Raw genomic sequence first — 27,412 nt, 5'->3', positions numbered from 1 at the left:
GGTCCAGTTTACGCCCAGAAAAGGGGCGTGGCTGAACAAGGTCAAGAGTGTGGACTTCTCTCTCACTAAGCTTCTGTCTCCCCCTTGCGGTAGGAAAATGAATAGGCACATTGTTTTTAATATTTATACAGTATACTGTATCTTTTTCATTTAATGTGACTAAGATTATAAGCCCCCTTTGCAGTTATACAGCCTATATGAATATAACTCTCAGTTTTAGCTCTTTTGTAGTATTATGTATGCTGTTTTGTTGCAAATAGTTGTTTCGTGTGATGTCACCATAAGGGTGATCTAAGTTGGACTGTGTTAAAAATCCATGTCAGGCAGGGATGGGTGATACCACTTGTTTTTTTTTTTTTTCAATCCAGTACCAAGTACTTTTAGGCCAATATTGCTGATATCGATACCAATTCTGATACCTCTATTAAATTGAATTTTTATGAATTCTTTGGATAAAATGAGCAACTTTATTATTACTTATGTATATATATACAGTAATGCTGTAGTAAAACCGTGGTTAATTGTATCAAAACCTTGGTTACTGCCAAAAAGAAAAAGGTTTAAGTTACTGCCTTACACAGATTTTTTTAAAACTATTTGTGAAGTCTGTTTTGCATTCTACAAGCGTATGTTCTCAACATTGAAACTGTTATGTAAAAAGCATTGCAAGACATTTACAGTCGTGTGAACGTGCTAGTCTTTGTTTTGCATGGAAAAGTGGTAGAGTAATTTAATTAGGTTAAACCACAAAGTGACTGGAAGGTTAATCACATTACATAAGCATAACAGAATAGAACATTCGATACAAGTTATTCTGTAGCTCTAGAAACGTCTTATTGCAATCAGTAATTCTCACTGTTTAAAATGTTCAAGGAAGGTAAAAGAAATAAGGAGTAATTTACAGTTGAGTGAACTTGCAATATATTGTTTTAACATGGATAGGATATTGGCTTTAATTAAAAGAATATACAGTATACAATTTCACTTTTCACATTATATAGATCTGTTTATTTAGGTTAAACCCCTGCAATTGGTTATATAAGCAGGGACTGGCAATGAAAAGACAACGATTGAATGTGATTATTTGAGCTAAATCAAGATATATGTTGAAGATAAAAAGATGAAGTACCAAATCAGCACATGGTTAAGAGTGCTTTTCTTTTCATGAAGCATTTTCAATCTTAAATTTTACTATACAAACTGATCGAAATGAAAATGGAATAATGTAATGATTATGTATTGAATGTAATACAATTACACATTGAGGCTTGATTTTTGTATATCAATTCAATAGTTGTACTCATTTGTGCTTTTGTGTGACTATGTGTGTGTGTTATCTGTGTATGAGAGACAGAAAGTAAATCAAAGGCGAGCACATATGCAAGTTCCTATACCTGAGGAACAACATTCCTGTCTCTTATCTGGTTTTTCATCTACATTTGTAAGAAATTTTGGTGTCAGAGACTTAATGGACCGGTCTCTGATATATAAAAAAAAAAAAAGGTTTTCCCCTCTGTGTAAAACTGGCATTATGGCTTTGTCTTTTCTACTTTTCTGGTGGTCAGCTTTATGTTGCTTGACACTCCACGACTGCTCAGCTCTTGTTTTAGCTGAAACAAAAATGGACAAACAGATCAACATTTCCTGAACAGTGCTGTTTTTAGCAAAGACAGTTATGGTGTGACTTACGTTCTCCAAAAAAATCAGAATGTTTTCATTGTCTGTTAGGTCTGAAAATGACGTAAGCCTCATTTGAAGTCCAATGACATCATCTGATGGAATACAGACACATCACATTAAACATGGCATAAAGTATGTTGAATTATACTATTAGCTATTTGCATTTTATGTGTGTATGCATATACAGAATTATCGAAGAGGCTATATGGATATTTTATATTTGATTAGTTTAAGGTGGGGATTGTCGTAACGTTGCGTTGCATTTTCTGTTAATTGCCATCACACAAAAATATGATAAACAAACCTATAATAAAACATACAGTACTCCTTCCTTATGTAACTCTTACCTTTTGAGACACAAAAGGCCCAACGACCTGGAACATTTATATTTGTGGAGTTCTTGAGATCTGGGAGGAAGTTGTTATCGGTTGACCCAGGAATAACAAAGTAGTTTGTGGAGCTTACTGTGTCATAGCCAGCCTATTTCAATCATTAGTATAAAATGATACACATAAAGAGGTGCTATATATATATATATATATATATGTGAGTATAGAATATGAATATGTTATTTCTATGATACAGAAGATGTGTTTCTTTTACCTCCACTGGATAGATCACTTCACAGTCACCATAATTCATCAGAATAAAGGAAAATTCACCATTTGAAATTAAGACCGCTTGAACAGTGATTGCCTGAAAAGTTTAGAAACACTGATTGTCATAGGAGTTCTAAAAATGTAAAGTTTTACTTCAAACATGGTCACACAGAAAACCAGCATGCTGCTTCCGAATGTGTCCTGAAATCCACCCTGAATTACTGACAAGCGCCATCACCCATCAGAAGAATCAAATGTTCCAATACACTTGTTCTAGTCCCGTGGAAACCAGGAAGTAATCAAGTTCACATAAACAATGTGAGAGTGATTCGGAGGTTGCATTTTACCCACTAAAATTCTATTTTTACTCCACAAATGGTTAGGTTTAGGGGTGGGTTTCAGTTAGGGAGAAGGGTTAAACAAAATTTCATTCCTGATAACTATATTACATCATTTAAAACTAAAACATAACTTGCTTTTGCCACCACCTTGTGGACGTTTCACCTCAACAACACTTCCAGCTTCGGTCACTAGGGGCAGTGATTAAAATATTGCACAGACCAATTTCAGCAGCTGAACTTTCAACCACTTTTTGCCAAATTCAAAGCGTGATCAGACTGAATATTTGACCTTATGCCTTAGGTCAAAACTATGTAGTTCAAGAGACATAACATTTTTTTATTTGAATAAAAAAAAAAAAATTTCAACCTTTCACATATTTTCTTAAAGAAAAGCAAAAATCTGGGTTACAGTGAGGCACTTACAATGGAAGTGAATGTGGCCAATCCCTAAATGATAAAATACTCACTGTTTCAAAAGTATAGCCACAAGACATAAACGATCTGCATGTTAACATGATTTTAGTGTGACAAAATCACTCATTAACTTTTTCTGTGTAAAGTTATAGCCAATTTTACAACTTCACTGCTATGGCAACACAATGCCGTAAACCCTGCGATTACAGTAAAAACAATGATTTAAACAACTTTGCAGCTCTAATAATTAGAGGTCGGATGTTACGTGTTTTTCAATGGCCTATCCTGATATCTAGAGAGCAGACTGGCCAATGGCTGATATAATAACTGATCCATAATGCAATTTGACAACAGCAAATCAGAAGTACAGAAAATTCCTAAAGTGAAAGAAACTCATTTTTAAAAAAATATTTACTCAAATTCAAAAAAGCAAACTTGAAATCAGAAATTGTTTACTATCCATTGACAAATCTATTGGTACATTTTGGAACTGACGCAAAAGGAAATTTAACATTCGGCTGTGCAAACACGATGTCGATAATTGCAAAATGGCCAAATATCGGCCGATTAATTGGTCTAGCCCTTATATTGGTCTATCACTACAAATAACACACTCTTACAATTTTAAATAAATGTTAACAAAATAATTGATATAAGTGCTTTTATACATTATAGGCTTCACATTTCTGCATTTAAACCCTCCAAAAGTTGGTCCCATTCTGGGTGCCTCAATGTAACCTCGATTTTTGATTTAAAGAAAAGGAGGGACCAATCAAAAGTATCTATTGTGGTAATCAAAATGATACCAGAAATGCTGTCTGTTGAGCTTGACTTGTATTGAACTCAGAATCTTTCTTTAAGCCTGAAGTCAAAATCATTTAGTCCATGCGACATAAAAAAACGAACTTACTTGGACTGAGTGATCACGAAAAGTATTCACATCCCAAGTTTCAACAAAATCCCAAGTTGCAACAAAGACCCAAGTAGCAGTGAAACTCAGGTCATGGAAATACTGGTTTATATCCTGAGAGGCACGAGTGAGCACACTTCCGGTCGTGTATTGCTGAAAAGAGATCATACCAATCCCGTAGTCATCAAGATCCGTCCAGAGAGGAGCAATTAAATCTTGACCGCTATAGGCAGGGAAGGGGAAAGGGTCAGCTTCTGGTATAGATTGGCTGAACGTAAGGAGTCCATTATTATTAACCTGTAATAAAAGAATACAGTCAAAAATGCACCAGACAAACTTGAAAACTGCCGAGTATATACTGGACAAAATAGTGAGCAATGCAATGATAAAAGTTTCAAACAGTAGTATGCTACATTATTGTCATATGACCTCATCATGTTGCATGTTTAATTCAGCAAATAGCATCCAGATATCAATTTGGAATAAAAATGTTTGTGTCTGTTAAAATATCTTAACTTCTGGGAGACTGATAAGAGTAAAAGAAAAAAAAATTAATGTCACAGTTGAAATATAGTGATTCATTCTTCACATTGGAAACATACAGCCATGTCTAGCATTGCATTGCGGGATGCAGAATTCTATGCAGTTTGGTCTGTTGCATACTGCACATATGGCAAATGAAGCGAGGTGCAAGCGTGGCCATTTTCCGCATGCCAATTTAGGGATTAACAGAAAGCAATTTAACACACCTAGATTTCTGTCAGAGAACAAGACTTATGTGGCCATAAAATGCATAAGCGTTGTATTTTAGGTGTTTGAAAAGTGTGCATGTCTGTATGTGCTCAAATGTGCCAGCGGAACCCAGCAGAATGACTTAATAGGGAAAACTTATCCAAGTGCATGTAAATGGGGGTAAAGAGAACACCAATTACACAGTGCATACAAACGCAGACATCTCTTTCATGTCTGAAGCAGCTTTCTCGCAATAAACAGCTTTCCGGTGTCCATGTAAATGTTCGATCTGCGCAGAAGTTATTACTCCACCCCCTGCGTCAAGTCATCAGTGACAGCTACGGTATACAGGTGCATCTCAATAAATCAGAATGTCGTGGAAAAGTTCATTTATTTCAGTAATTCAACTCAAATTGTGAAACTAGTGTATTAAATAAATTCAGTGCACACAGACTGAAGTAGTTTAAGTCTTTGGTTCTTTTAATTGTGATGATTTTGGCTCACATTTAACAAAAACCCACCATAAAATTAGAATATGGTGGCATGCCAATCAGCTAATCAACTCAAAACACCTGCAAAGGTTTCCTGAGCCTTCAAAATGGTCTCTCAGTTTGGTTCACTAGGCTACACAATCATGGGGAAGACTGCTGATCTGACAGTTGTCCAGAAGACAATCATTGACACCCTTCACAAGGAGGGTAAGCCACAAACATTCATTGCCAAAGAAGCTGGCTGTTCACAGAGTGCTGTATCCAAGCATGTTAACAGAAAGTTGAGTGGAAGGAAAAAGTGTGGAAGAAAAAGATGCACAACCAACCAAGAGAACCGCAGCCTTATGATTGTCAAGCAAAATCGATTCAAGAATTTGGGTGAACTTCACAAGGAATGGACTGAGGCTGGGGTCAAGGCATCAAGAGCCACCACACACAGACATGTCAAGGAATTTGGCTACAGTTGTTGTATTCCTCTTGTTAAGCCACTCCTGAACCACAGACAACGTCAGAGGCGTCTTACCTGGGCTAAGGAGAAGAAGAACTGGACTGTTGCCCAGTGGTCCAAAGTCCTCTTTTCAGATGAGAGCAAGTATTGTATTTCATTTGGAAACTAAGGTCCTAGAGTCTGGAGGAAGGGTGGAGAAGCTCATAGCCCAAGTTGCTTGAAGTCCAGTGTTAAGTTTCCACAGTCTGTGATGATTTGGGGTGCAATGTCATCTGCTGGTGTTGGTCCATTGTGTTTTTTGAAAACCAAAGTCACTGCACCCGTTTACCAAGAAATTTTGGAACACTTCATGCTTCCTTCTGCTGACCAGCTTTTTAAAGATGCTGATTTCATTTTCCAGCAGGATTTGGCACCTGCCCACACTGCCAAAAGCACCAAAAGTTGGTTAAATGACCATGGTGTTGGTGTGCTTGACTGGCCAGCAAACTCACCAGACCTGAACCCCATAGAGAATCTATGGGGTATTGTCAAGAGGAAAATGAGAAACAAGAGACTAAAAAATGCAGATGAGCTGAAGGCCACTGTCAAAGAAACCTGGGCTTCCATACCACCTCGGCAGTGCCACAAACTGATCACCTCCATGCCACGCCAAATTGAGGCAGTAATTAAAGCAAAAGGAGCCCCTACCAAGTATTGAGTACATATACAGTAAATGAACACACTTTCCAGAAGGCCAACAATTCACTAAAAATGTTTTTTTCATTGGTCTTATGATGTATTCTAATTTTTTGAGATAGTGAATTGGTGGGTTTTTGTTAAATGTGAGCCAAAATCATCACAATCAAAAGAACCAAAGACTTAAACTACTTCAGTCTGTGTGCACTGAATTTAATACACGAGTTTCACAATTTGAGTTGAATTACTGAAATAAATGAACTTTTCCACGACATTCTAATTTATTGAGATGCACCTGTATATTGTTGAACCAACGTGGTTCAAATGATGGATGTGCAACATAGTTACTAAGGTTTTGGGAAACAGTCGTGACTAACTAATTTCTCCAACGAGGCATCATACTATGGTAGTTAAGCAGACTTAGACTTTAAAATCAGACTTAGACTTTAAAAATTAAAATGAATTCTCACATATAGCTGGTTGTATGTGCGCCCAAAGAACAGAAATGGACTGGATAGACTGACATAGTAGGAGCTTTCGTCACCAGCAATAACATATGTTGTATCTCCTGCCGTAGAGCCAAATGGATAGAATATCTCTGGTGCTGGTGAAGGAGTGAACACAAACAATTTCAAGTTTTGTTAAAGACACTTTCATTTCCCACTTATTATTATTTATGATATGAATGTTCACATCAGATTATTCAGATTATGTGAGAAAAATAAAACTGGTTCCAGTGTCTATAATCAGCTACCTGTCCATGACCGTGCTATTTCACTGTCCACTTTGAAGGCCCAACGGCCTGAAACATTTACATTACTCAAGTACATGAGATTCGGGATGGAGTTGCCATTTGTTGACTCAGGAATTACAAAGTAGTCTGTGGAGTTTGCTGTGTCATAGCCAGCCTATTAAAACCATTAAAATAAAATTATTGAGATGGAACAGAGTATATAATATGAATATTTTGTTTCTATTACACAGAAGATATTTTTCGTTCACCTCCACTTGAAAACCTATTGTACTACAGTCACCATAATTCATCAGAATAAAGGAAAATTCACCATCTGAAATTAAAACCCCTTGAACTGTGATTGCCTGAAAAGAGTAGAAACATTGTCATAGCAGTTCTGAAAATATCATACATACAGTACATACACAGTTTTTAACTTTATGCCTAAGTCAGAACTGTTTAATTCAGGATACATAAAAACTGACTTACTGAGCCTGAGTGATTACGAAAAGAATTCACATCCCAAGTTGCAACAAAGTCCCAAGTTGCAACAAAGACCCAAGTAGCATTAAAAGCCAGATCAGGGAAATACTGGTTTACATCCTGAGTGGCGTGAGTGAGTACACTTCCACTTGTGTATTGTTGATATGATAACACACCAATCCCATAGTCATCAAATTCAGTCCAAAGAGGAGCAATGAAATCTAGACCGCTATTGGCCGGGATGCGGAAAGGGTTAGCTTCTGTAATAGGTTGGCTGAACGTGAGGAGTCCATTATTATTAACCTGTAATAAGAAAAAACATCCAAAATGCGCCAGACAAACAGCAAATAATGGCTTTGTTTAGAATGGAAAACTAGCTTACTGTTTACTGAATACATCTCATACATATATATTGTATATTGACATTTTTCAATAGTGAGTAGGAAACATTGTTGTCATATGACCTTAACATGATGCATGTTTAATTTAGCGACTGGCATCCAGTTATTATATTAGAAATAAAAACTTGTGTTTGTAAAAATATCTTAATATTTGGGAGTCTGATATAACAGAGTCAAAAAATGTTATAGTTATTCATTCATCACACTGGAAATAGACGGTAAATTCAAGCACATTGCATTGCAGGATGTAGTTTTCTACACAGTGTGCTCTGCTGCCTAATGCACATTTTTTGAAAATGTAGTTGGTCATCCAGGTATTCCAAGAGTGCATAAAATGTGCATACTGTCCACAGTACACAGTACATACTAGATACTGCAGTAATAGTAAGAATAGTATGATGATATTCTGAGCAAATTGGCTTGTAAATCACAGTTACTTATCATAAGTAATGAATAAACTGAATTCTCACATAAAGCTGATAGTATGTGTGCCCAAAGAACTTAAATGGACTGGATAGGCCAACATTGTAGGAGCTTTCATCACCAACAACAAAATATTCTAAATCTCCTGCCGTTGAGCCAAATGGATAGAATGTCTCTGGAGCTGGTGAAAGAGCAAACGCAAACATTAGCAAGCATTGATAAAGATGCTTGCATTTCTCACTTATTTATTATTATTCATGATATGAATGTTCACTTCAGATTATTTATTTAGGGTTTAGGAATAGCAAAACTGGTTCAGTGTCTGTAATCAGCTACCTGTCCATTGTCTTCCTGTTGTACTGTCCACCCTGAAGGCCCAACGGCCTGGAACATTTACATTGGTGGAGTCCTTGAGATTTGGGAGGGAGTTGCCATCGGTTGACCCAGGAATTACAAAGTAGTCTGTGGAGTTTATTGTGCAATAGCCAGCCTATTTAAACAATTAAAATTAAATGAGGCACATATAGAGATGCTATAGAGTATAGAAAATTAATATTTTGTTCCTATGATGCAAAAAATGCATTTCTTTTACCTCCACTGGAAAATTTGTCACACCACAGTCACCATAATTCAGCAGAATAAAGGAAAATGCACTGTCTGAAATTAAAACCGTTTGAACAGTGATTGCCTGAAAAGATTAGAAACATTGATTGTCATAGCAGTTCTGAGAATATCACATTTGACTCTACATAGTATTTGACCTTATGGCTGAAGTCAGCAGGCTGGTATTGATACAGATTTCCCAGTTTGATTCAGATTGACAAGTTCTCAACTTCGATTACAATACATACTTGTACAGTATATTTCAGTTATAATGTTTATTTTGCATACAAATGAGAGAAGTTAGCTCTAAGCAACATAACGAAAAAATGAGGCAAATTTTACAAAAGATATTATTATTTTTAGCTTTTCATCATTTTGGTCATATTTTAGCTTTATGAAAATCTGATGACTTGAAATCAGCCTGAACTCACAGTGAAATCGGAAAGATTAAACCGACTTTTCTTTCGTCAGTGTAGGTATATGTTGACCGAAATTTCGAAACACTGCCCCCAGTGGCCAAAGCGGTAAGTGTTGTAGGGCATATGGGCACGTGTGTGCTCCATTTATGTCCAGGAGAGGTCGCCAAAAGTTAGTAGTGAAGCAAGTTGTTATCAGCTTTACAGGACGTTATGCAATGAAGAGAAAAGCATATATTTATAGATTCTATTCCCCAACCCAAACCTTACCTTAATCATTAGTGGAGTGAAAAATTAATGTTAGAGGGAAAAGTGAAACCTCCAAATCATGCTCACAATTGATTATTCAAACATGGTTACTGTCTGGCTTTGAACCCTAGTCTCCTACACAGCTGACGCAATGTGCTGCCAATTACACCAGGTAAACACATTAAAACCACTGCAAACATGTCTGATAAGAATGCTGCATGTCAGCGCATTGGCACACAGTTGCCGATCCTAGGGTACCGAAACTATCAGAAAAATCATGCCGACTTCACGTGTGATCATGTTGTTGAAATTGCATATACTAAATTGTATATACAGTATGTACACTACCGTTCAAAGTTTAGGGTCACTTACTCATTATTTATTTTTTATTTTGATCACATTTTAGAATAATAGTAAAGTCATCACAACTATGGAATAATAGAAATGGAAATTTGGGAATTATGTTGTGACTAAAAAAAATTAAAAATAAATCAAAACTGTGTTATATTTTAGCATCTTCACCCTTTGCCTAGATTTTGCAGAAATGTACTCTTGACATTTTCTCAACCAACTTCTTGAGGTATCACCCTGAGATGCTTTTTAAACAGTATTGAAGGAGTTCCCATCTATATGCTGGGCACTTAGTGGCTGCTTTGCTTAATTATTCGGTCCAAGTCATCCATTTCAAAAACTTTTTTTTTTTTAAATACAATTTTAATTTTGTAATTAAATTAATTAATATGTTGGCACAATTATATTTTTGTCTACAAAACTAATTTCTAACATTTAAGCATACGCCTTCAGATCAAAAGATTTTTAAGATCATGAGAAACATTTCAGACAAGTGACCCCAAACTTTTGAACGGTAGTGTATATGCATCTACTGTATATATATAACCAGTAATGTACCTTTAAGAGTTCAGTTAGCATCTCCGTGTTTTGGTTGAGTGCATACACATGAGGGAGGACAGCATCTTTACCGCATCCGTGCTATGTGTTATTAGAATTAAATATTTCTATTTATGTTGTTTTTCATCGACAACTGATTGTAAAGAACAGAAAGGGTATTAAAAGAGACATTTTTCAATGACAAATGGATTGCGTGGATCTCGTCTTTGGACACACAGTAAATGAAACGATTCAAACCACACTTTTAATCTTAGCACGCAGTGAAAGGATCTTGTTGCTGAACTTCTTCACCAATAAACTACTCAATTACTAGTAAATTAAATCTGAGAAATTACCAGCCAGTAGCTAATCACATTTTTAATCGCATAGCGCAGAATTTGGTTATATATACGAGTGATTTACTCATATTGTAGGAGCTTGCTGCATCTATATTCTTACTCAGTCTTAGAAGTCAAAACAGTGACTGAAAAAAAACGTACTGGGCCTGAATGAGCTTTAAAGGTATTTGCGTCCCAAGTTTGAACAAAGTCCCAAGTTGCAACAAAGACCCAAGTAGCACTGAAGCTCAGATCAGGGAAATACTGGTTTATATCCTGAGTGGCCCGAGTGAGTACACTTCCATTTGTGTACTGATTATATGAGAAAACCCCAAGCCCATAGCCATCAAGTTCTGTCCATAGAGGAGCAATTAAATCTCCATTTCCATGGGTGGGAAAGGGGTAAGGGTTAGCTTCTGGTAATTCTTGGTTGAACGTAAGGAGTCCATTGTTATTAACCTGTAATTAAGGGGACAAAAAAAAAACAAAAAAAAAATGTCAGAATACATTTGAAAAAAAGAAAAACAAACAAAAGCAGGTAAGAATGGCTATGTTTGGAATGTTTAGAATGATATTCTGAACATTCAGTACTGCCTTGTAAATTACAGAGGATTATCATCATTCTCTTTATAAAGCATTTGTCATTCAGATTTAGACTTTAAAAATGGAACTGATTTCTCACATATATCTGGTTGTATGTGCGCCCAAAGAACTTAAATGGACTGGATAGGACAACATTAGAGAAGTCATCAAATACACCATTGACGGATATTTGTGTATCTCCTGCCGTTGAGCCAAATGGATAGAATATCGCTGGTGCTGGTGAGAGAATGAACACAAACACTTGCAAGCTTTGATTTAGATGCTTGCATTTCTCAACTTATTATCATGATATGACTATTCACTACAGATTATTCATTTAGGTTGTGAGAAAAGAAAAGTAGTTCCATGGTCTTTAATCAGTTACCTGCCCATGGCTGTACAGTTGTTGTTGTTTGTGGAATGCCTGTTAAATAAAATAAGAGCTTTTACTTACAAAGCCCTTAGGTAAAGTACATAAAACATTGGTTGAATAGATTTATGATATTTGACTTGCTTAATGTGGAGATTGCATTATATTATAAAACGAAACATTCTGTAATATTCTGCATGTGCGCCGAGAGAACATAAATGACTTGATAGGACAACAGAAAAGTAACTTTCATCAAGAAAAGGTAAATATTCTATCTAAATAGAAAGAATAACTCTGGTGCTGATGAGAGAATGAAAACTAACATTTACAGGCTTTGATAAAGATGCTTGCATTTCCCACTTTATTATTATGAAATTAATGTTCACTTCAGATTATTCATTTAGGTTGTAAGAAAAGCTAAATTAGTTCCAGGGTCTGTAATCAGTTACCTGTTGTTGGATATGTAGTTGTTTGTGGAATTGCTGCTAAAGAAAAAGAGAGAGTTTCATTTTCTAAAACACTCTTGTAAAGTACATAAAACATTGGTTGAATAGATTTATGATATTTGACCTGCGAAATGTGGATATTGCATTATGTTATAAAATTAAACATTCTGTAACATTCTGCATGTGTGCCGAGAGAACATAAATGACTTGATAGGACAACAAAAAAGTAACTTTCATCAAGAAAAGGTAAATATTCTATCTAAATAGAAAGAATAACTCTGGTGCTGATGAGAGAATGAAAACTAACATTTACAGGCTTTGATAAAGATGCTTGCATTTCCCACTTTATTATTATGAAATTAATGTTCACTTCAGAATATTCATTAAGGTTGTGAGAAAAGCTAAATTAGTTCCAGTGTCTGTAATCAGTTACCTGTTGTTGGATATGTAGTTGTTTGTGGAATGCCTGTTAAAGAAAAAGAGTTTCATATTCTAAAACACTCCCATAAAACATTGGTTGAATAGATTTAGGATATTTGACCTGCGAAATGTTGAGATTGCATGATGGGGGTTTTTGAGTCACAGATACAATGAAAAGAAATTGACTTTGCATCTAAATAAAACACGTTAACAATTTCATACTGAACAATGTTGCTGATTTGCGAGTTCACAGCATGCATATGAATATATACATTTTTTTTTCTTTTTTTTTTTTTTTTTTGCTGTTTTCGACTTCATTTTTGGTGTTACTGTTGTTTTTTTTAAATTATTTATTTATTTGTTAAGAGCTCATCTTTTAACTTTAACTAATGAGGTTATTTATTTATTTATGTATTTATTTTTTTTGGGGGGGGGGGGGGGGGTTTCCCCTTTTTCACCCAGTTTGGAATGCCCAATTCCCAATGTGCTTTTAAGTCCTCGTGGTCGCGTAGTGGTTTGCCTCAATCCAGGTGGCGGAGGAAGAATCCCAGCTGCCTCTGCGTCTGAGACCGTCAACTCGTGCATCTTATCACGTGGCTTCTTGAGCGCGTTGCCACGGAGCAATAGCACGTATGGAGGCTTCACGCCATCCACCGCGGCATCCACGCTCAACTCACCACGTGCCCCACTGAGAATGAACCACATTATAGCGACCACGAGGAGGTTACCCCATGTGACTCTACCCTCCCTTGCAACCGGGCCAATTTAGTTGCTTAGGAGACCTGGCTGGAGTCACTCAGCACGCCCTGGGATTCGAACTAGCGAACTCCAGGGGTGGTAGCCAGCGTCTATTTACTACTGAGCTACCAGGCCCCCACTGATGAGGTTAGTTGATTAGCACCATTATTGAGGTTTGTGTGTTACGGGCTTGAGCTCTATTGTGTGTCTATGTAAAAAAAATTTACATACTGCCCTGCCTTGCAAGACATACCTCTCTTCAGAGGCAAAGATTGCAATTAACTTTATATAAAAGTAATTGAAATGGTGACAAAATGATAGTTCTTGTTTTGTGAATTGATAGTTGACAGAAGAAGAAATGAACAGTTATCTCAACAGTAATTTTTGCATTTAGTGAACAAACAAATTCACATTTACTAAACAATGTTACTGAGGACAATTATTAAGGCAGTTTTTGAGAAAAGTAATAAATCTCTTGCAGCCTGTTGCCATGATATTTGGAGTTTTCACAACATTTAATTTTTTACAGTGTAGTTTATTGATATTTGAAATGCTCAATGCATATATTCCATAATGCTATAAAACAAAACATTCTTTATCATTCTATTTTTTTTCCCTGACTTTTCCAGGTATGATAAAACATAGGCTACTGGTCATGGTCAAGGGTTGGTAGAGTGGCCAAAAACTGTACTCAAGAACTAGGGGAAGTGTTTGTTTTTTGTTTAGTTTATCAATTTTCCTGTGTTGAGCAAATTATCACACCATTTATATTTTTGTCTTTAGCATATTTTTGGAAAATAATTATGAATACAAAAATAATTGTATCAAATTTGATGAATTATTATAAAGCATAATATTTTGATATATTATCAGGCCTATTCCATTGAAAAAAAAAAGTGTAATTAATTTGTTTACTTAAGCATTAAAATGTAACAGAGGGCTAAAAAAAAAAAGAAAAACTGAGATTCTAAAAGCCTTGACGAATGACATTTTCCCCCTATGTTGATGTATTTCCCATTGAAACAGGATTTTATTTAATTTTTTTTTTTAAATGGCAGATTGCTTTTAGTTAATGTCACTGCCATGAACCATGATCTGTGACTTGCTATAGTCGGTGGCAGAAGATAGTAGGAGGGAACATTATTCAGAGGCCTAAGAAATTTGATTTTTTTCACATGAAAAGAAAGATTTTTTTTTTATTATTATTATTTAAAATGTGTTTGTCTGCTAAAAGTTCATTTTGTGTCCTACTTTTTAACTTGTAGAAGTGGCCTAAACTGACACATAGATGCCTCAAAACTTTTCAAAAACAGATAATTCTGATTCAAAAGCCTTTACCTGTCGTTGATGATTGTGCCCTGGCTGTTAAAGAAAAATACAGATGACTACATTATGAAACACATCCATATTTATTTAATTTTTCCACTATCTTTGCCATTTTAATGACACAGTATTATATAATGATATTCATATAACAAGAACTTACCCAGTGACAGGGCTGAAATTATTGTGAACACCAGCAAACGTTTAGAAACTGGAGGTTTTCTCATGATTGCTAAAGTAGATGAAGTCAGAGAAGAAAGGAGTTCTTTCTACTTTTTTTCTTGACAGCACAATCTACAGTATATTATTACTCCTAGCTGCTACATTGCTTAGCAACCGAAAACAGCCCAGAACTTGGTTACTGTGGTCTTATTACAGAAGCATTGTAATTCTACAAGCCGATCTTCCCCTTTATTAAGATAGCAAGAATTTCCATTTAACTTGTCAGCTCTTAACTTTAGATTTCATTTAGGAAGTTACTATAGAATTTTAATAATTATTATAATTATTATTATTTGCATGTTTTATATTGAACACTGGTGTCTTGTATTGCACTTGCTGCTGTTTTATTTAAGCAATAAGCTACCTGAGTGATGTCTCTTGAACTTTTAACCATAGTAAAATATAAAAATATACATTTCTTATTATGTAACGTTGTTACTGTATGTTCAGTCCTTTACACAAAGTAGGATAAATTGTGAAATTTAATATCCTTTATCTTATGGAATGAATCCTTAAAATGAAAGATTTATAAATATAAATATTAAACTTACCTCAGACAGATTCACCCAGCCAGCTTACTCTTCAACCTGTACTGTGGATAAATTTGCCAAGCAGGAAGCTTTCGCTATTATTACTGTAACACGTCAGCGATATGTGTGAAGGGCAGAACACATTCAGGAAGAAAACATATATCTAACAAGCAAGTACAACCCCCCCAATATTTATACCATGATCAATGGCAACATGTAAATGCCCTGTTTTGTATTTTAGTTAGTTTTGGTGTCATGGAAATGTACTTTAATTTAGTTTCAGTTTTTCCCATTATGCTAGTTTAATTGTCATTTCAGGCAGTGAAAATGTTTTCATTTAGTTTCAGATTTTGTCAAACCACAAATAGCCTATAATCTAGAGTTTTAGAGCTCTTGAATTTTCACACAATGTTGCAGTGTCAAAGTAATAGTAGTTTTAAGATCTATGTTTATACAACAAATTCCAAATTGATAAAATTGCACATACCGAAGATTCCTTTCTCAGAACTGTTGTGACAGATGCATTGCCACTTCTTGTTTAACTGAATATTTCAGCTGGAATTTCTGTTGAAAGAGTAATTATAAAAATACTCAATGCGAGTGAGAAAAAGAGAGAAGAAAAGAGTGACATTGATGACTTATCAGAGAATATGAAATCAATCTAAAAGTAGCACTTAGCTTAGCCTATATTTCTCAGCAGTTGAAAAATATAATTCATGAATAATTATGGCACATATGAGATACTGGTTTAAATAACGTAGCATATTAAACATCACTAACAACTGGCTTCCAATGCACTGACGTAGAATATAGCTCAACAGCCTGGTTCCGGAAGTAAAAATCCCATTATATTTTTTTCATAGACATGGAAATTGATTTTCAATGATAGCTTATAAATGTTTCAAGACAGACCTACCTTGAGCTCTGTGGTTGTTTATCGATGGTATGCTTCTTTTGAGCCATCCATCTGCGTTATTTCAACTTTATTGTTTAAATAGCATGTTTGATAGCAAAATTCCTGGAAAACAACTACATTACCCATGGCACAGCAGAGAACACTTCACCAATCAGAGAACTGCAACAAAAAAAGCCCTCAAAATTTGCCTCGGAGCGACTGCCCACTCCCCTGACTCACTATGAGTGACGTAATCGAGTCGGTCTCCCTTTAACCTTAAATTACTTATCTTATAGTACGTATCGGAAGATTTCGCAATAAACATAAAATATATTGTTTTTATACATATAATCAACAACCTAAAATCAGCAGTTTAATATATTCCCACTGTTTTGTATTCAATTACATAATTCGCAATGCTTCATGGGATTGTAAAAAGGGATTGTTAAAGACGGTAACAGCCTTGTACGTTTGTCTTTTTGTCCGATTTTCAAATATTTTTTGCCTCAAAGCAAAGTTTGTGATGTTGTGATTCACCTCGGAATTCTGAAACCTTTGAATTCTATCAGATGAGCAGGTAAGAATTGTGATTTTATGAAAGGGTTAATGTTTCTGAATGAAACCTATTTCTGAATATTTGCTAAGATGCACAGTGTACAAATATGTAAAGGTAACTATGTATAGGATTTTCTATTTGTCTGTACATTAAATTGAACTGGTATTATGCCCTGTGTAATGTGTTGTAATGAAACATAATAATTTGATCATAAATGCTTGGAGACTCTTTATGTAGTACAAGGATGCGGTGAAAACTGACAAGGTAAGGTATTGGCCTATACTATAAATGTTACTGATGCACTCAATTATAGCATAAGGATATGTTTGCGTTATTTCCCAATGTCAGTACTAACTCAGATAAATGAATAGAGAAGCAGAGGGAAATTGAACAGTGACACTAGATGTTATGAATGTATTGAAAAAATCACATTTTAGCCACTTAATAAAATGCCTGTATTTAAATGTTTCAGTGATTGTTACAGACAAACAGCAGCAGGTGTTATAACAGATACTATTCAGTTTATGAAGGCACAATGAGTGGGTAAACGTGTTCATATACATGTATTTATTCATGTATTTGACATGCGTAAGATTGTTCTTAGCAAATGGGGCTGTAGATGAAGTACAGATTTATATTTAATCTCAGGATGATTGTGGAATTTCACTTTCATTTTACACATATTTAGACTACTTTTAAATTGTGTTGCATTGTCAGAGAGGCTGAACTGGTTCTAACTTAAAGGTCTATAATTACCTGAATGTCCCTTTGTTATCCTGCCTGTTAAAGAAATAAAGATGATTAAATTCTAAATCACATCCAAAAAGATTAGTTTGTTATTGTCATTGCCATATTAAGAGTGCTATTCAAACAAATGGAAAATACAAACTCATTCAGTAACAGGACTGGTGTTAGCCAGAGATAAAGCCAACATGTCGGGTGTCCTTTTGCTGTAATCAGAGAGAAAAAAAAAACTTTTTCGTTCTCATATTGTCATATAGAGTCACTAAAAGTGGATTTTTTTTAAACTGAAACTGAAGTTATTCAGAAGCTGTAAAGCTCATCAACTTCAGCTTATAATCAATGTGAAAATATTCACACTACGTACTGTACTATGTAATGCATTTAACTGATTACTTCATTACACATGTAAGAGAATGAAGCCAGTTACCCAACGCAAACTTAAACAAAGGTAAAAATTTAGATTCTTAACTCAGACATGGATAAATGGGGTAAATTTACTTCATTATAAAAATTCTCTTTGGTGAAAAGCTTGTCATTCAAAATCTGAAACAGACTGGTTGTCATTTAGACAGCATAGAAATAAATGTACCCAAGCCATTAGCAAGGCTAAATCAGAGTATTTTAAGAAGCAATTTTCTTCTTGTTCATCTAATCAAAGAACATTCTGGATCACTGTTAGGGAGCCAGAAAATTAGTCCTCTTTGTCACAGCCTTGCAGGCACCCTCAACACTTAAATATGAGGATGCAGTTGTTACAGACAAATAAATGTTTGTAGGTCTTTTTAACAGGGATTTCATGAAATCAAGTAATTTATTTGAAAACACTGTTTCTATGCAATCCTCAGCAACATCAGTTCGTGGATCTAAAGGCATAAAAGGGTGTAGTCAACAAAAGTTTGATTTCTTTTGCTTTCAATTACTCATTGCAACCTGTAAAGGAGTTTCAGGTGCAAAATTGGATAAAACTTAACCCTAAAAAAACAGCAGGATCAAGTCAAGTCATTATTATTTGTATAGCACTTTTCACATCACACATCATTTCAAAGCAGCTTTACAGGAAATCATGCATCACATTAAAAAAAAAAGAAGAAAAAAAAAAAAGAAAACCGTAATATCTATAATGTCTCACAGTGATCATTGTGTAGTTTGACTAAATATGATTGTAAAATGTGTATAGATATTAAATAATTAAATAATAATTGTGTTTAGAACCCCTGTGAGCAAGCTGAAGGCCACTGTGGCAAGGATCCCAAAACTAGCATGAATATAATGCCAATATTAATTATTTATGTGAAGTGCAAATCATGGTTTTAGATTTGTCAATTAAGTTAGCATTAAGGTCCAGTGTTTTAAAAATAAAAATATATGATTTTTATATGAACTGTAAGATTAATGACTAATGTCTTTGAAGTCCAGCCTGGATTAACTGCAGAAGTTTACATAGATGCATTGTCCTTTGTTAGTTGGCTGATGAAGGCTTTTGTTGGCAGTTAAATGATAGTCTATGTATTCCATTTCAAGAGTGTAGTCCATCAATGGACAAAGGTGATGCAGGCAGAGATAAATGATGAGGTGCATCACAGTTCAACCTGCAGGTCATTTCGGTGAGGTTCATCCTAAATCTAAGGTTCAGGCAGTGGCATATGAAGTATCCCATGTCTTACAGTTGGAGTTGGCATCAGTTTATCCTCGGAAGTCAAAAAACTGTCTGTCTAGCACCGGCTGTATCGTCATCTCTCAGCGACACGTAACAGTGGAGTCTGACACCAAGCAGGAACGGAGTTGGATTTGGCAGGCTCTGGTAACCTCGGGATATGAATCCAGAAGTTGAAACATGGAAACAAATATAATGATATTAGCGTAGATGCCATTCAATTTTATGCAGATTTATAGATCATGATGGATGTTTCTGTTTCCGGCAGACCTAACTAAACAGCCTAATTGTGAGTTGAAGGACAAATTAGGTGTATGCCTGGCTAAATAGATGAGTCTTTACTCTAGACTTAAACTGAGTGAGTGTGTCTGCATCCCGAACAGTGTTAGGAAGACTATTCCATAGTATAAGAGCCAAGTAGGAAAAGGATCTACCTCCTTTTGTGGATTTTGATATTCTTGGAATTATTAACAAGCCAGAATTTTGTGATCATAATGAACGTGATGGAATATAGCATGTCAGAAGGTCACTTAAGTACTGTGGAGCTAGACCATTCATAGCTTTGTATGTAGTTAAAAGAATTTTAAAATTAATACGAAATTTAACAGGTAGCCAATGTAACAACGATAAAATTGGGCTAATATGATCATATTTTTTAGTGCTAGTCAGCACACTGGCAGCTGCATTTTGAACCAACTGAAGTTTATTTATTGAACTTGCTGGACATCTTCCCAGTAATGCATTACAATAATCTAGTCTTGAGGTCATGAATGCATGAATTAATTTTTCGGCATCAGCAACCGAGATCGTGTCATAATGTGTCGGAATTTAGCAATATTTATCAGGTGTATGAATGCTGTTCTACAAACACTGGAAATGTGATTTTCAAAGGACAGATTGGTATCAAATATAACACCTAAGTTCTTTGCTGAAGAAGACGATGTAACAGTACATCCATCGAGAGTCAAATTATATTTTAGCACCTTATTTTTAGAGGTTTTTGGACCAATCATTAGTATCTCTGTTTTGTCAGAATTGAGTAGAAGGACATTTCTGGCCATACAATCTTTGATTTCACTGATAAACTCTGCTAATTTGAAGAATTTTCATTGGGTTTAGAAGAAATATAAAGTTGGGTATCGTCGGCATAACAGTGGAAACTTATTTCATTATTCCTGATAATATCTCCCAGGGGAAGCATGTATAAGGAGAAAAGCAGAGGTCCTAAAGCTGATCCCTGTGGCAGTCCATACTTAACTTTTGTTTGATTTGACATTTCCTCGTTTACACATACAAAGTGGTAGCGGTCTGATAAACAGGATCTAAACCACGCTAATGCAAGTCCACTAATACCAACATAATTCTCCAGCCTATTCAAGAGAATGCCGTGATCTATCAAGTCAAAGGTAGCACTAAGATCCAAAAGCACTAGAAGAGAAATGCAGCCGCAATCAGGTGATAAGAGCAAGTCATTTTTAACTCTGATAAGGGCAGTCTCTGTACTGTGATGGGGTACCATTTCTCTGTAGAAATAAACATAGTTGGGAGGACACTACCTTTTCTATAAATGGTAGATTTGAAGTCCATCTGTAATTAGCCAATTCTCCAGGATCAAACTGTGGTTTCTTAATAAGCGGCTTGATAACTGCCATTTTAAAGTTTCTTGGGACATGTCCTAAGGATAGCGAGGAGTGAATAATATTAAGAAGAGTTTCTGAGATTACTGGGAATACCTATTTTAAGAGCTTAGCTGGTATTGGATCTAACATACATGTTGTGGCTTTTGATTTTTTAATATGTTTTGTTAGCTCTTCATGACCTATGACAGCGAAGGATTGAAGTTGCTTGTGAGCAAAATTATGAGACACTGCTTTCTGAGGTGCTGTGACAATTGATTGCATAGTTCCAATTTTATTTCTGATTATTTCAATTTGATCAGTTAAGAAATTCATGAAGCCATTACTATTGTGCTGCAATGGAATATCTGGTTCAATCGATGCTTTATTCCTAACCAATTTAGCCACAGTACTGAATAAACACCTAGGATTGTTGTGGTTAGTTTCTATGCGTTTGCTAAAATACGCTGATCTAGCAGCTTTTAGGGCCTGTTTGTAGCTACAGACACTATCCTTCCATGCACCACAAAATACCTCTAATTTTGTATTCTTCCACTTGTGCTCCATTTTCTGAGCTGCTCTCTTGAGAGCATGAGTGTAGTCATTGTACACAAAAGGGGGGTGACTCTATCAAGAGTGCTAGAGAAGACTATATTTATATTTTCTGTTATTACATCAAGTTCTTCTAGACTTTTTTGCTTACTGAGAATGTGAGACAATTCTGGACGATTATTAGTGAAGCTATCTTTAGTGGTTGAAAGAATAGTTCTACCTGAACGATAGCGTAGTGTAGAATGAGTGAATGATTGCTGATCGCAACAAATGTGAATGTGAAGTCACCAACAATTAAAGCTCTATCTGCATTAACTACTAGATCAGATAGAAAATTTGCAAATTCACCAAGGAAACCAGAGTAAAGCCCGGGTGATCTATATACTGTAGCAAGTGCAAAAGACAACAGAGATTTTTCAGTTTATATCTGACGGTGTCATATTAAGCATTATTAGTTCAAAAGCCTTAAACTTATATTCTGTCCTCTAAGAAATACCAAAAACTTCACTGTAAAGTGTAGCAACACTTCCTACTCGACCCTTCAGATGAGGCTCATTTTTATAACAATAACCTGGGGTAGTAGATTCATTTAAACTAATATATTAATCTGGTTTAAGCCAGGTTTCAGTCAAAATCTGTAATAATTTAATTTGCAATTAGTGCTTTGGTAGAAAGAGATCTAATGTTTAGTAGCCCTACCTTTATATGATGTTTATCTTCAATTTTTTTATTTTGTTTCAAGTTTGACCTTAATAAAAAAAAATTCTGAATTATTTAGTGAGAGTTTTGTGTTTGGTAGTTCGGGGAACAGACACAGTCTCTATATGATATCTAGGTAATACAGTCTCTATGTGTTGTAGTTTATGTGACCTATGTGACATCTCAAGGCAGCTAGCAGAGGTTCGGATTAACCAGTTTGTCTGCTTCCTGACCTGGGCCCCAGTTAGTCAAATACTATCATTATTAAATTGCCAAATTACTAGAGAGGAGAACTTACCTTCCCTGGAGGGATGGAGTCTGTCTCTCTTTAGCAGGTCAGATCTACCCCAAAAACTCTTCCAATTGTCTATAAATCCTATGCTATTCTCCAGACACCACTCAGAAATCCAGCAGTTTAGTGACACGAATCTACTATAAACCTCATCACCACGACGAGTTCACACACCTCTTTAACATTATCTCTAGTGATCTCTGACTGGTGAAGCCAGACATCATTAGTGCCGACATGAATAACAATTTTAGAAAATCTACATTTAGCATTAGCCAGCACTTGTAAATTTGATCTGATGTCAGGCGACCCCAAAATGCATTTAACAATGTTGGCTGGAGTCTTTATTTCCACATTCCTTACAATAGAATCACCAATTATTAGCGCTCTTTCAACTTGATTCTCAGTGGTGTATCACTGAGTGGGGAGAATCGATTGGAAACCCTAACAGGAATGGGAGAGTGGTGTCACTTTGCTGAGCAAGAAAGCCGCCAAGACGTCACCCAGTCGCCCTGCTGTGGGGGCTCTAGAGCCGGAACCAAAGTGTGTGTGTTACTCGCAGTTCTACCTGCATCCAAAACAGTATCTACTTGCTTCTCTTTTTCACTAACTTCCACTAGTGTTCAGATGTGTGCCTATAGCTCATTAAACTTCTCTGTCAGCCTGACTAATTCATTACATCTATCACATGTGAATTCCTCACTGTTGATGGAAGAAGCTATAGTAAACATGTGGCATGTAATTCAGGAAGCAGTAACATGAGCGGATGTCATGACTTACCCCAATTGTTTGTTGTTGTTATTGTTATGGTTGTTCTTGAGAAGCTAGGGTTTGAGATTGATGTGGTTCCTAATCAGAAGATGTTTGAGATTGATGCAATAGTCTGTGTAAAACACAGTGGAGAAAAGGAATGCATGCAGTCGAGACGCGAGATGTAGACAAGTGGAAAAAAGAGGAAAAAAGAAAAAATGAGAGAAACGGGTGCGCACGGAATAATACAAACAGATGAAACAGTAGAAAAGTGTAAAAACCCGAAGCACACAGTAAAATGTCAAAGGATAAAATGATGAATGTATAAGAATAAGAATAAGCAATGCTAAGCAGGCTAGCAAGCTACAAACACTCGTGAAGTGTGCCATCAGCAATAGATCAGATCCTTTCATTTTCAAAGTCGATGCATCCTTTATTCAAGCTCCTTTTACCTACATTTTAACGTATCTTTCCTCACAGCAAAAATACCCAAAACCTGAAAAATAGATATTGTATCTCCCTTATTTAAAAGTGGCAACAAAATGGATCAAAATTCTTATCGACCAATATCGGTTAAGCCATGTGTTTGAAAGTGATGGAAAACTAGTTAATAAACAACTGATGACCTTTTTTTAGTAATTTCAATATTTTATCTGATATGCAGTCTGGCTTTCATTCCACATTTAGTTGCATAACTGCAGCTGTAAACATTCTTAATGACATTTATGATACAAATCAGTTTTGTCCAGCTATTTTTATTGACCTCTCTAAAGCTTTCAATACTGTGGATCACTCCATTTCAATATCTTGTTTACGATATTCTGCACTGCAAAAAATGTCCATAATTTTAACGGTAAAAGACTGTAAAAATGCTACAGTACAAAATCATACATTTGTTAATGTGTAGTTACCGTAAAATATACGTAAAATAATTGTACTATATTTTTAAAAAGATAATACTGTAGTTTTACGGTAAAAAGTTGTAGAAATTACAGTAATATTTATATTATGTTTAACAAGAGAGTACGTGTACTTTTTATGGTAAATTATTGTTAAAATTACGGTATAAAACAGTAATCAGGCATTCCCAGAATTCCCTGGTGACCCATTACATTTAATTATATTTTACGGAAATAATTATGTTTCTTCTTATTTTTAATATTTGTTATGTACTTTGGGGTGTTCTGTGTTATAGTTGATGTAGTTTAGTTAATGTTTATTGCATAATTTAAATTTCACATGTGTTACCCTGATAGTGCATAGTGTTTGTATGAGTGACTCTCAGCACTCTCTACATGTGTTTTGGTCATTGCTCCTGGAAAGTCCTCTATTGATGAACTTCATGTCATCGTGTTACAGTTTTAGAAGGTTAATATATTAAGTTTATCATTTAATAATGTAAACGACGGTACTGCACCATAAAACATACAGTAAAAACAACAGTTTTAAATTGTACAATTTACAGGTTGTTCTGTAAAGTTGTGTGCATTGTTACTGTATTTTTTACATAATTATTCTGGCAACCACAGCTGCCAGTTTTTGTGTGTGTGTGTGTGTGTGTGTGTGTGTGTGTGTGTGTGTGTGTGTGGTGAAAATAGGTTTCAGGTTTTACTCTGTCCTGGTTTAAAGATTCTAATAGGGGATAATGTGTGAAGATAGAACATCAGCTCTCTGAACCCCTATAAGCAATGGCGTTCCTCACGGCTCTGTTATTTTTTTCTTTTTATTTATTTATTATTATTTTTCTGAGAGAGCAAAAATCTAATTGGTGAAGAACCTGCAGCACAGCGCTTGTTAAAATTAAGAGATCTTGCATAAGAACCTAGTGTTATCAATTGCCAAGTTAAGGATTGCAGTATACTGTAGATATACAAAAGAATAAAAAGACAGTTTTACAGAAGAAACTCTTCTTTTAATGCATAATCTGATGGAAAGTATAATGTAATGAATTATATTCAGATGCGTATATGTGCTATCTATATGCAAGAGAGACAGAGAGTGTGTTGAAGTTTGACTACATATAAAAGTCCTGTGGAGTGGCATTCTTTTCTCTTTATTAGTCATTGCATCTTCAATGACAAGGATATTGAGTGTCAGAGAGATAATAAAACAGGAGGGAGGAGGGAGGAGGGCGGGGCCGGGTCGTGTTACTACCAGTTTTATTGCACTCCCTGAGACTGGTATTACAGATTTGTCTTTTGAACTGTTCTTACGTTCAGGTCTATTGTGCTTGAAAGTCCCAGAATAATCAGCTCTTGTTTTAGCTGAAACAAAAATAGAAAGACAAAAAAAAAAAAAGTAAAATAAAAATTTCTACAGTACATACAGTATTTTCACTTATTTCTTAGGCAATGTCTTTTGCATCAATAATTTTAGTAAGTGTGACTTACTTTCTCATAAGTACTTCCAAACCATTCTCAAAATTTCCCCCACTTTGGTCCCCACAATGAAGTATAAACATGTACACACACACACACACACACACACACACACACCCACACAAACTTGTGTTATATCATTGTGGGGACTCTCCATAGACATCCATGCATTTAATGGATTTTATACAGATCTAACGTCCCGGTTACTTGCGTAACCTCCGTTCCCTGATGGAGGGAACGAGACGTTGTGTCGATGTAGTGACACTAGGGGTCAATCTTGGGAGCCCGAGACACCTCTGGTCTTTGATAAAAAGCCAATGAAAATTGGTGAGCGGTATTTGCATAACACTCCCCCAGACATACAAGTATAAAAGGAGCTGGTATGCAACTACTCATTCAGGTTTAATGCCGAGGAGCTGAGACAAGGTCCCGGCCATTTCAACGTGTAGTTCAATGTTGTGGCAGGAGGGTCACAACGTCTCGTTCCCTCCATCAAGGAACGGAGGTTTAGGCAAGTAACCAGGACGTTCCCTATCTGTCACTCACTCGACCTTGTGTCGATGTAGTGACACTAGAGGTCCCTATACAAAAACGCAGCAACTGGCTGAACTGTGTTACATGAACTGGCGGTGTGTGTCGGGCAGACCACTGTGTGCCCCGTAGCCAGCGCACCAGGTAACCTCCCCCAACACAGTTATGACTGTCGAACGGCCCTTTGGGAACAAGTCGACTACCCAAAAGATAGAGACGGGCAAGCCCAGTCGTGGCCTCTTATTCCCTTTTTTTCCCACTCCCTAAAAAAAGGGGGATTATCCAACTGGGCCCACCAGGTCTAGTCGGGGGGGTGTCCCTCCCAAGGGGAAGACACCGTGGAGACCACACCCCGCCCAAAGAGAGGGGGGGTATTAAGTGGAAATACGTCACATGGTCTTGCCGAGCTATGTCGGAAGTATGCCATGTGGGGGAGTTCCAAGGTAGGTCCTGCCCTAAGGGGGAGGAGTTACTATAAGCATGGTGACTGGGGCAGAGGGGCCTCTGCCAAAGGCAGACACAGTTTGCCAACAGGGAAACAAATTAGCGGAAGATATACGTCGCATGGGGTTACCTACGGGGAACCACCACATGTGAAGCACCTACCCAGTACAGGGCTTAGTTAGCATGTGTACCGAGCCGGCAGCGAGTCTCTACGCAGACTCGTTTGCCACAGGGCTCGGAGGAAATCAACCAGGGAACACAGTTTGTGAACACTACTGGGAGTTAACGGCACAAGTCTTCAGCTCAGGGGAGGTGAAAGGCGCTATGCACAAGCGATACACCCAGCTGGCTGTCCCGGACTTACCTGCTTGTGCGTGCCACTACACGGGATGAAACCAGTTCCACCCGGAGAATGTAGAACCTCGCAAAGGTGTTGGGTGTTGCCTAGCCCGCTGCTCTGCAAATGTCTGTTAGAGAGGTACCCCTGGTCAAGGCCCAGGAGGTCGCTACACCCCTGGTAGAATGGGCCCATAGCCCTACCGGGGGCGGCATGTCCTGGACGTGATATGCCATAGTTATGGTGTCAATGAGCCAGTGGGCAATCCTCTGCTTGGAGACAGCGCTTCCTTTCCGCTGTCCACCAAAGCAGACAAAGAGCTGCTCAGAGACTCTAAAACTCTGCGTGTGATCCAAATAGATGTGTAAAGCGCGCACCAGACACAGCAACGTCAGGGCTGGGTCTGCCACCTCCTGGGGCAGCACTTGCAGGTTCACCACCTGGTCCCTAAAAGGGGTCGTGGGAACCTTGGGCACATAGCCCGGTCGAGGTCTCAGGATCACGTGAGAGTA

At 36.5% G+C, this 27,412-nt stretch overlaps 1 protein-coding gene across 3 annotated transcripts; it reads right to left on the bottom strand.

Annotated features, from left to right (window-relative positions):
* Positions 1-790: 790 nt before the first annotated feature.
* On the bottom strand, positions 791-15,510 carry LOC127427339 (uncharacterized). 3 transcript variants are annotated; one of them, XM_051674895.1, is made up of 20 exons: positions 15,477-15,510; positions 14,867-14,935; positions 14,719-14,742; positions 12,656-12,688; positions 12,226-12,261; positions 11,792-11,830; positions 11,507-11,643; positions 10,987-11,283; positions 8,923-9,018; positions 8,667-8,820; positions 8,378-8,511; positions 7,513-7,809; positions 7,293-7,388; positions 7,045-7,198; positions 6,761-6,894; positions 3,945-4,241; positions 2,284-2,376; positions 2,028-2,160; positions 1,690-1,772; positions 791-1,610 (listed from the first exon to the last, which is right to left on the bottom strand). In XM_051674895.1, the coding sequence occupies exons 2-20, from the start codon at positions 14,928-14,930 to the stop codon at positions 1,530-1,532; spliced, it is 2,382 nt and encodes a 793-aa protein (XP_051530855.1). In that variant the 5' UTR covers positions 14,931-14,935; positions 15,477-15,510; the 3' UTR covers positions 791-1,529. The 3 variants fall into 3 exon arrangements, with proteins under 3 accessions (XP_051530855.1, XP_051530857.1, XP_051530856.1); XM_051674897.1 differs by having other exon boundaries at positions 12,226-12,258; XM_051674896.1 differs by lacking the exon at positions 15,477-15,510 and having other exon boundaries at positions 14,867-14,987.
* Between the last annotated feature and the right edge of the window lie 11,902 nt (positions 15,511-27,412).

Source organism: Myxocyprinus asiaticus, chromosome 36 (genome assembly GCF_019703515.2).
Source record: "Myxocyprinus asiaticus isolate MX2 ecotype Aquarium Trade chromosome 36, UBuf_Myxa_2, whole genome shotgun sequence".
Taxonomy (NCBI): Eukaryota; Metazoa; Chordata; class Actinopteri; order Cypriniformes; family Catostomidae; genus Myxocyprinus; species Myxocyprinus asiaticus.
The sequence above is the reverse complement of the archived record's forward strand: the minus strand, read 5'-3'. Positions and strand labels throughout refer to the sequence as shown.

What these genes read in the sequence shown, in the direction of transcription:
- LOC127427339 (XM_051674895.1), bottom strand. Translation starts at nt 14,930, where the DNA reads ATGAGAAAACCTCCAGTTTCTAAACGTTTGCTGGTGTTCACAATAATT. An exon ending in GGCACAATCATCAACGACAG is followed by an intron (nt 12,689 to 14,718) that starts GTAAAGGCTTTT and finishes TTTCTTTAACAG; the next exon opens with GCATTCCACAAACAACTACA. An exon ending in AACAGGAAGACAATGGACAG is followed by an intron (nt 8,512 to 8,666) that starts GTAGCTGATTAC and finishes CTCTTTCACCAG; the next exon opens with CTCCAGAGACATTCTATCCA.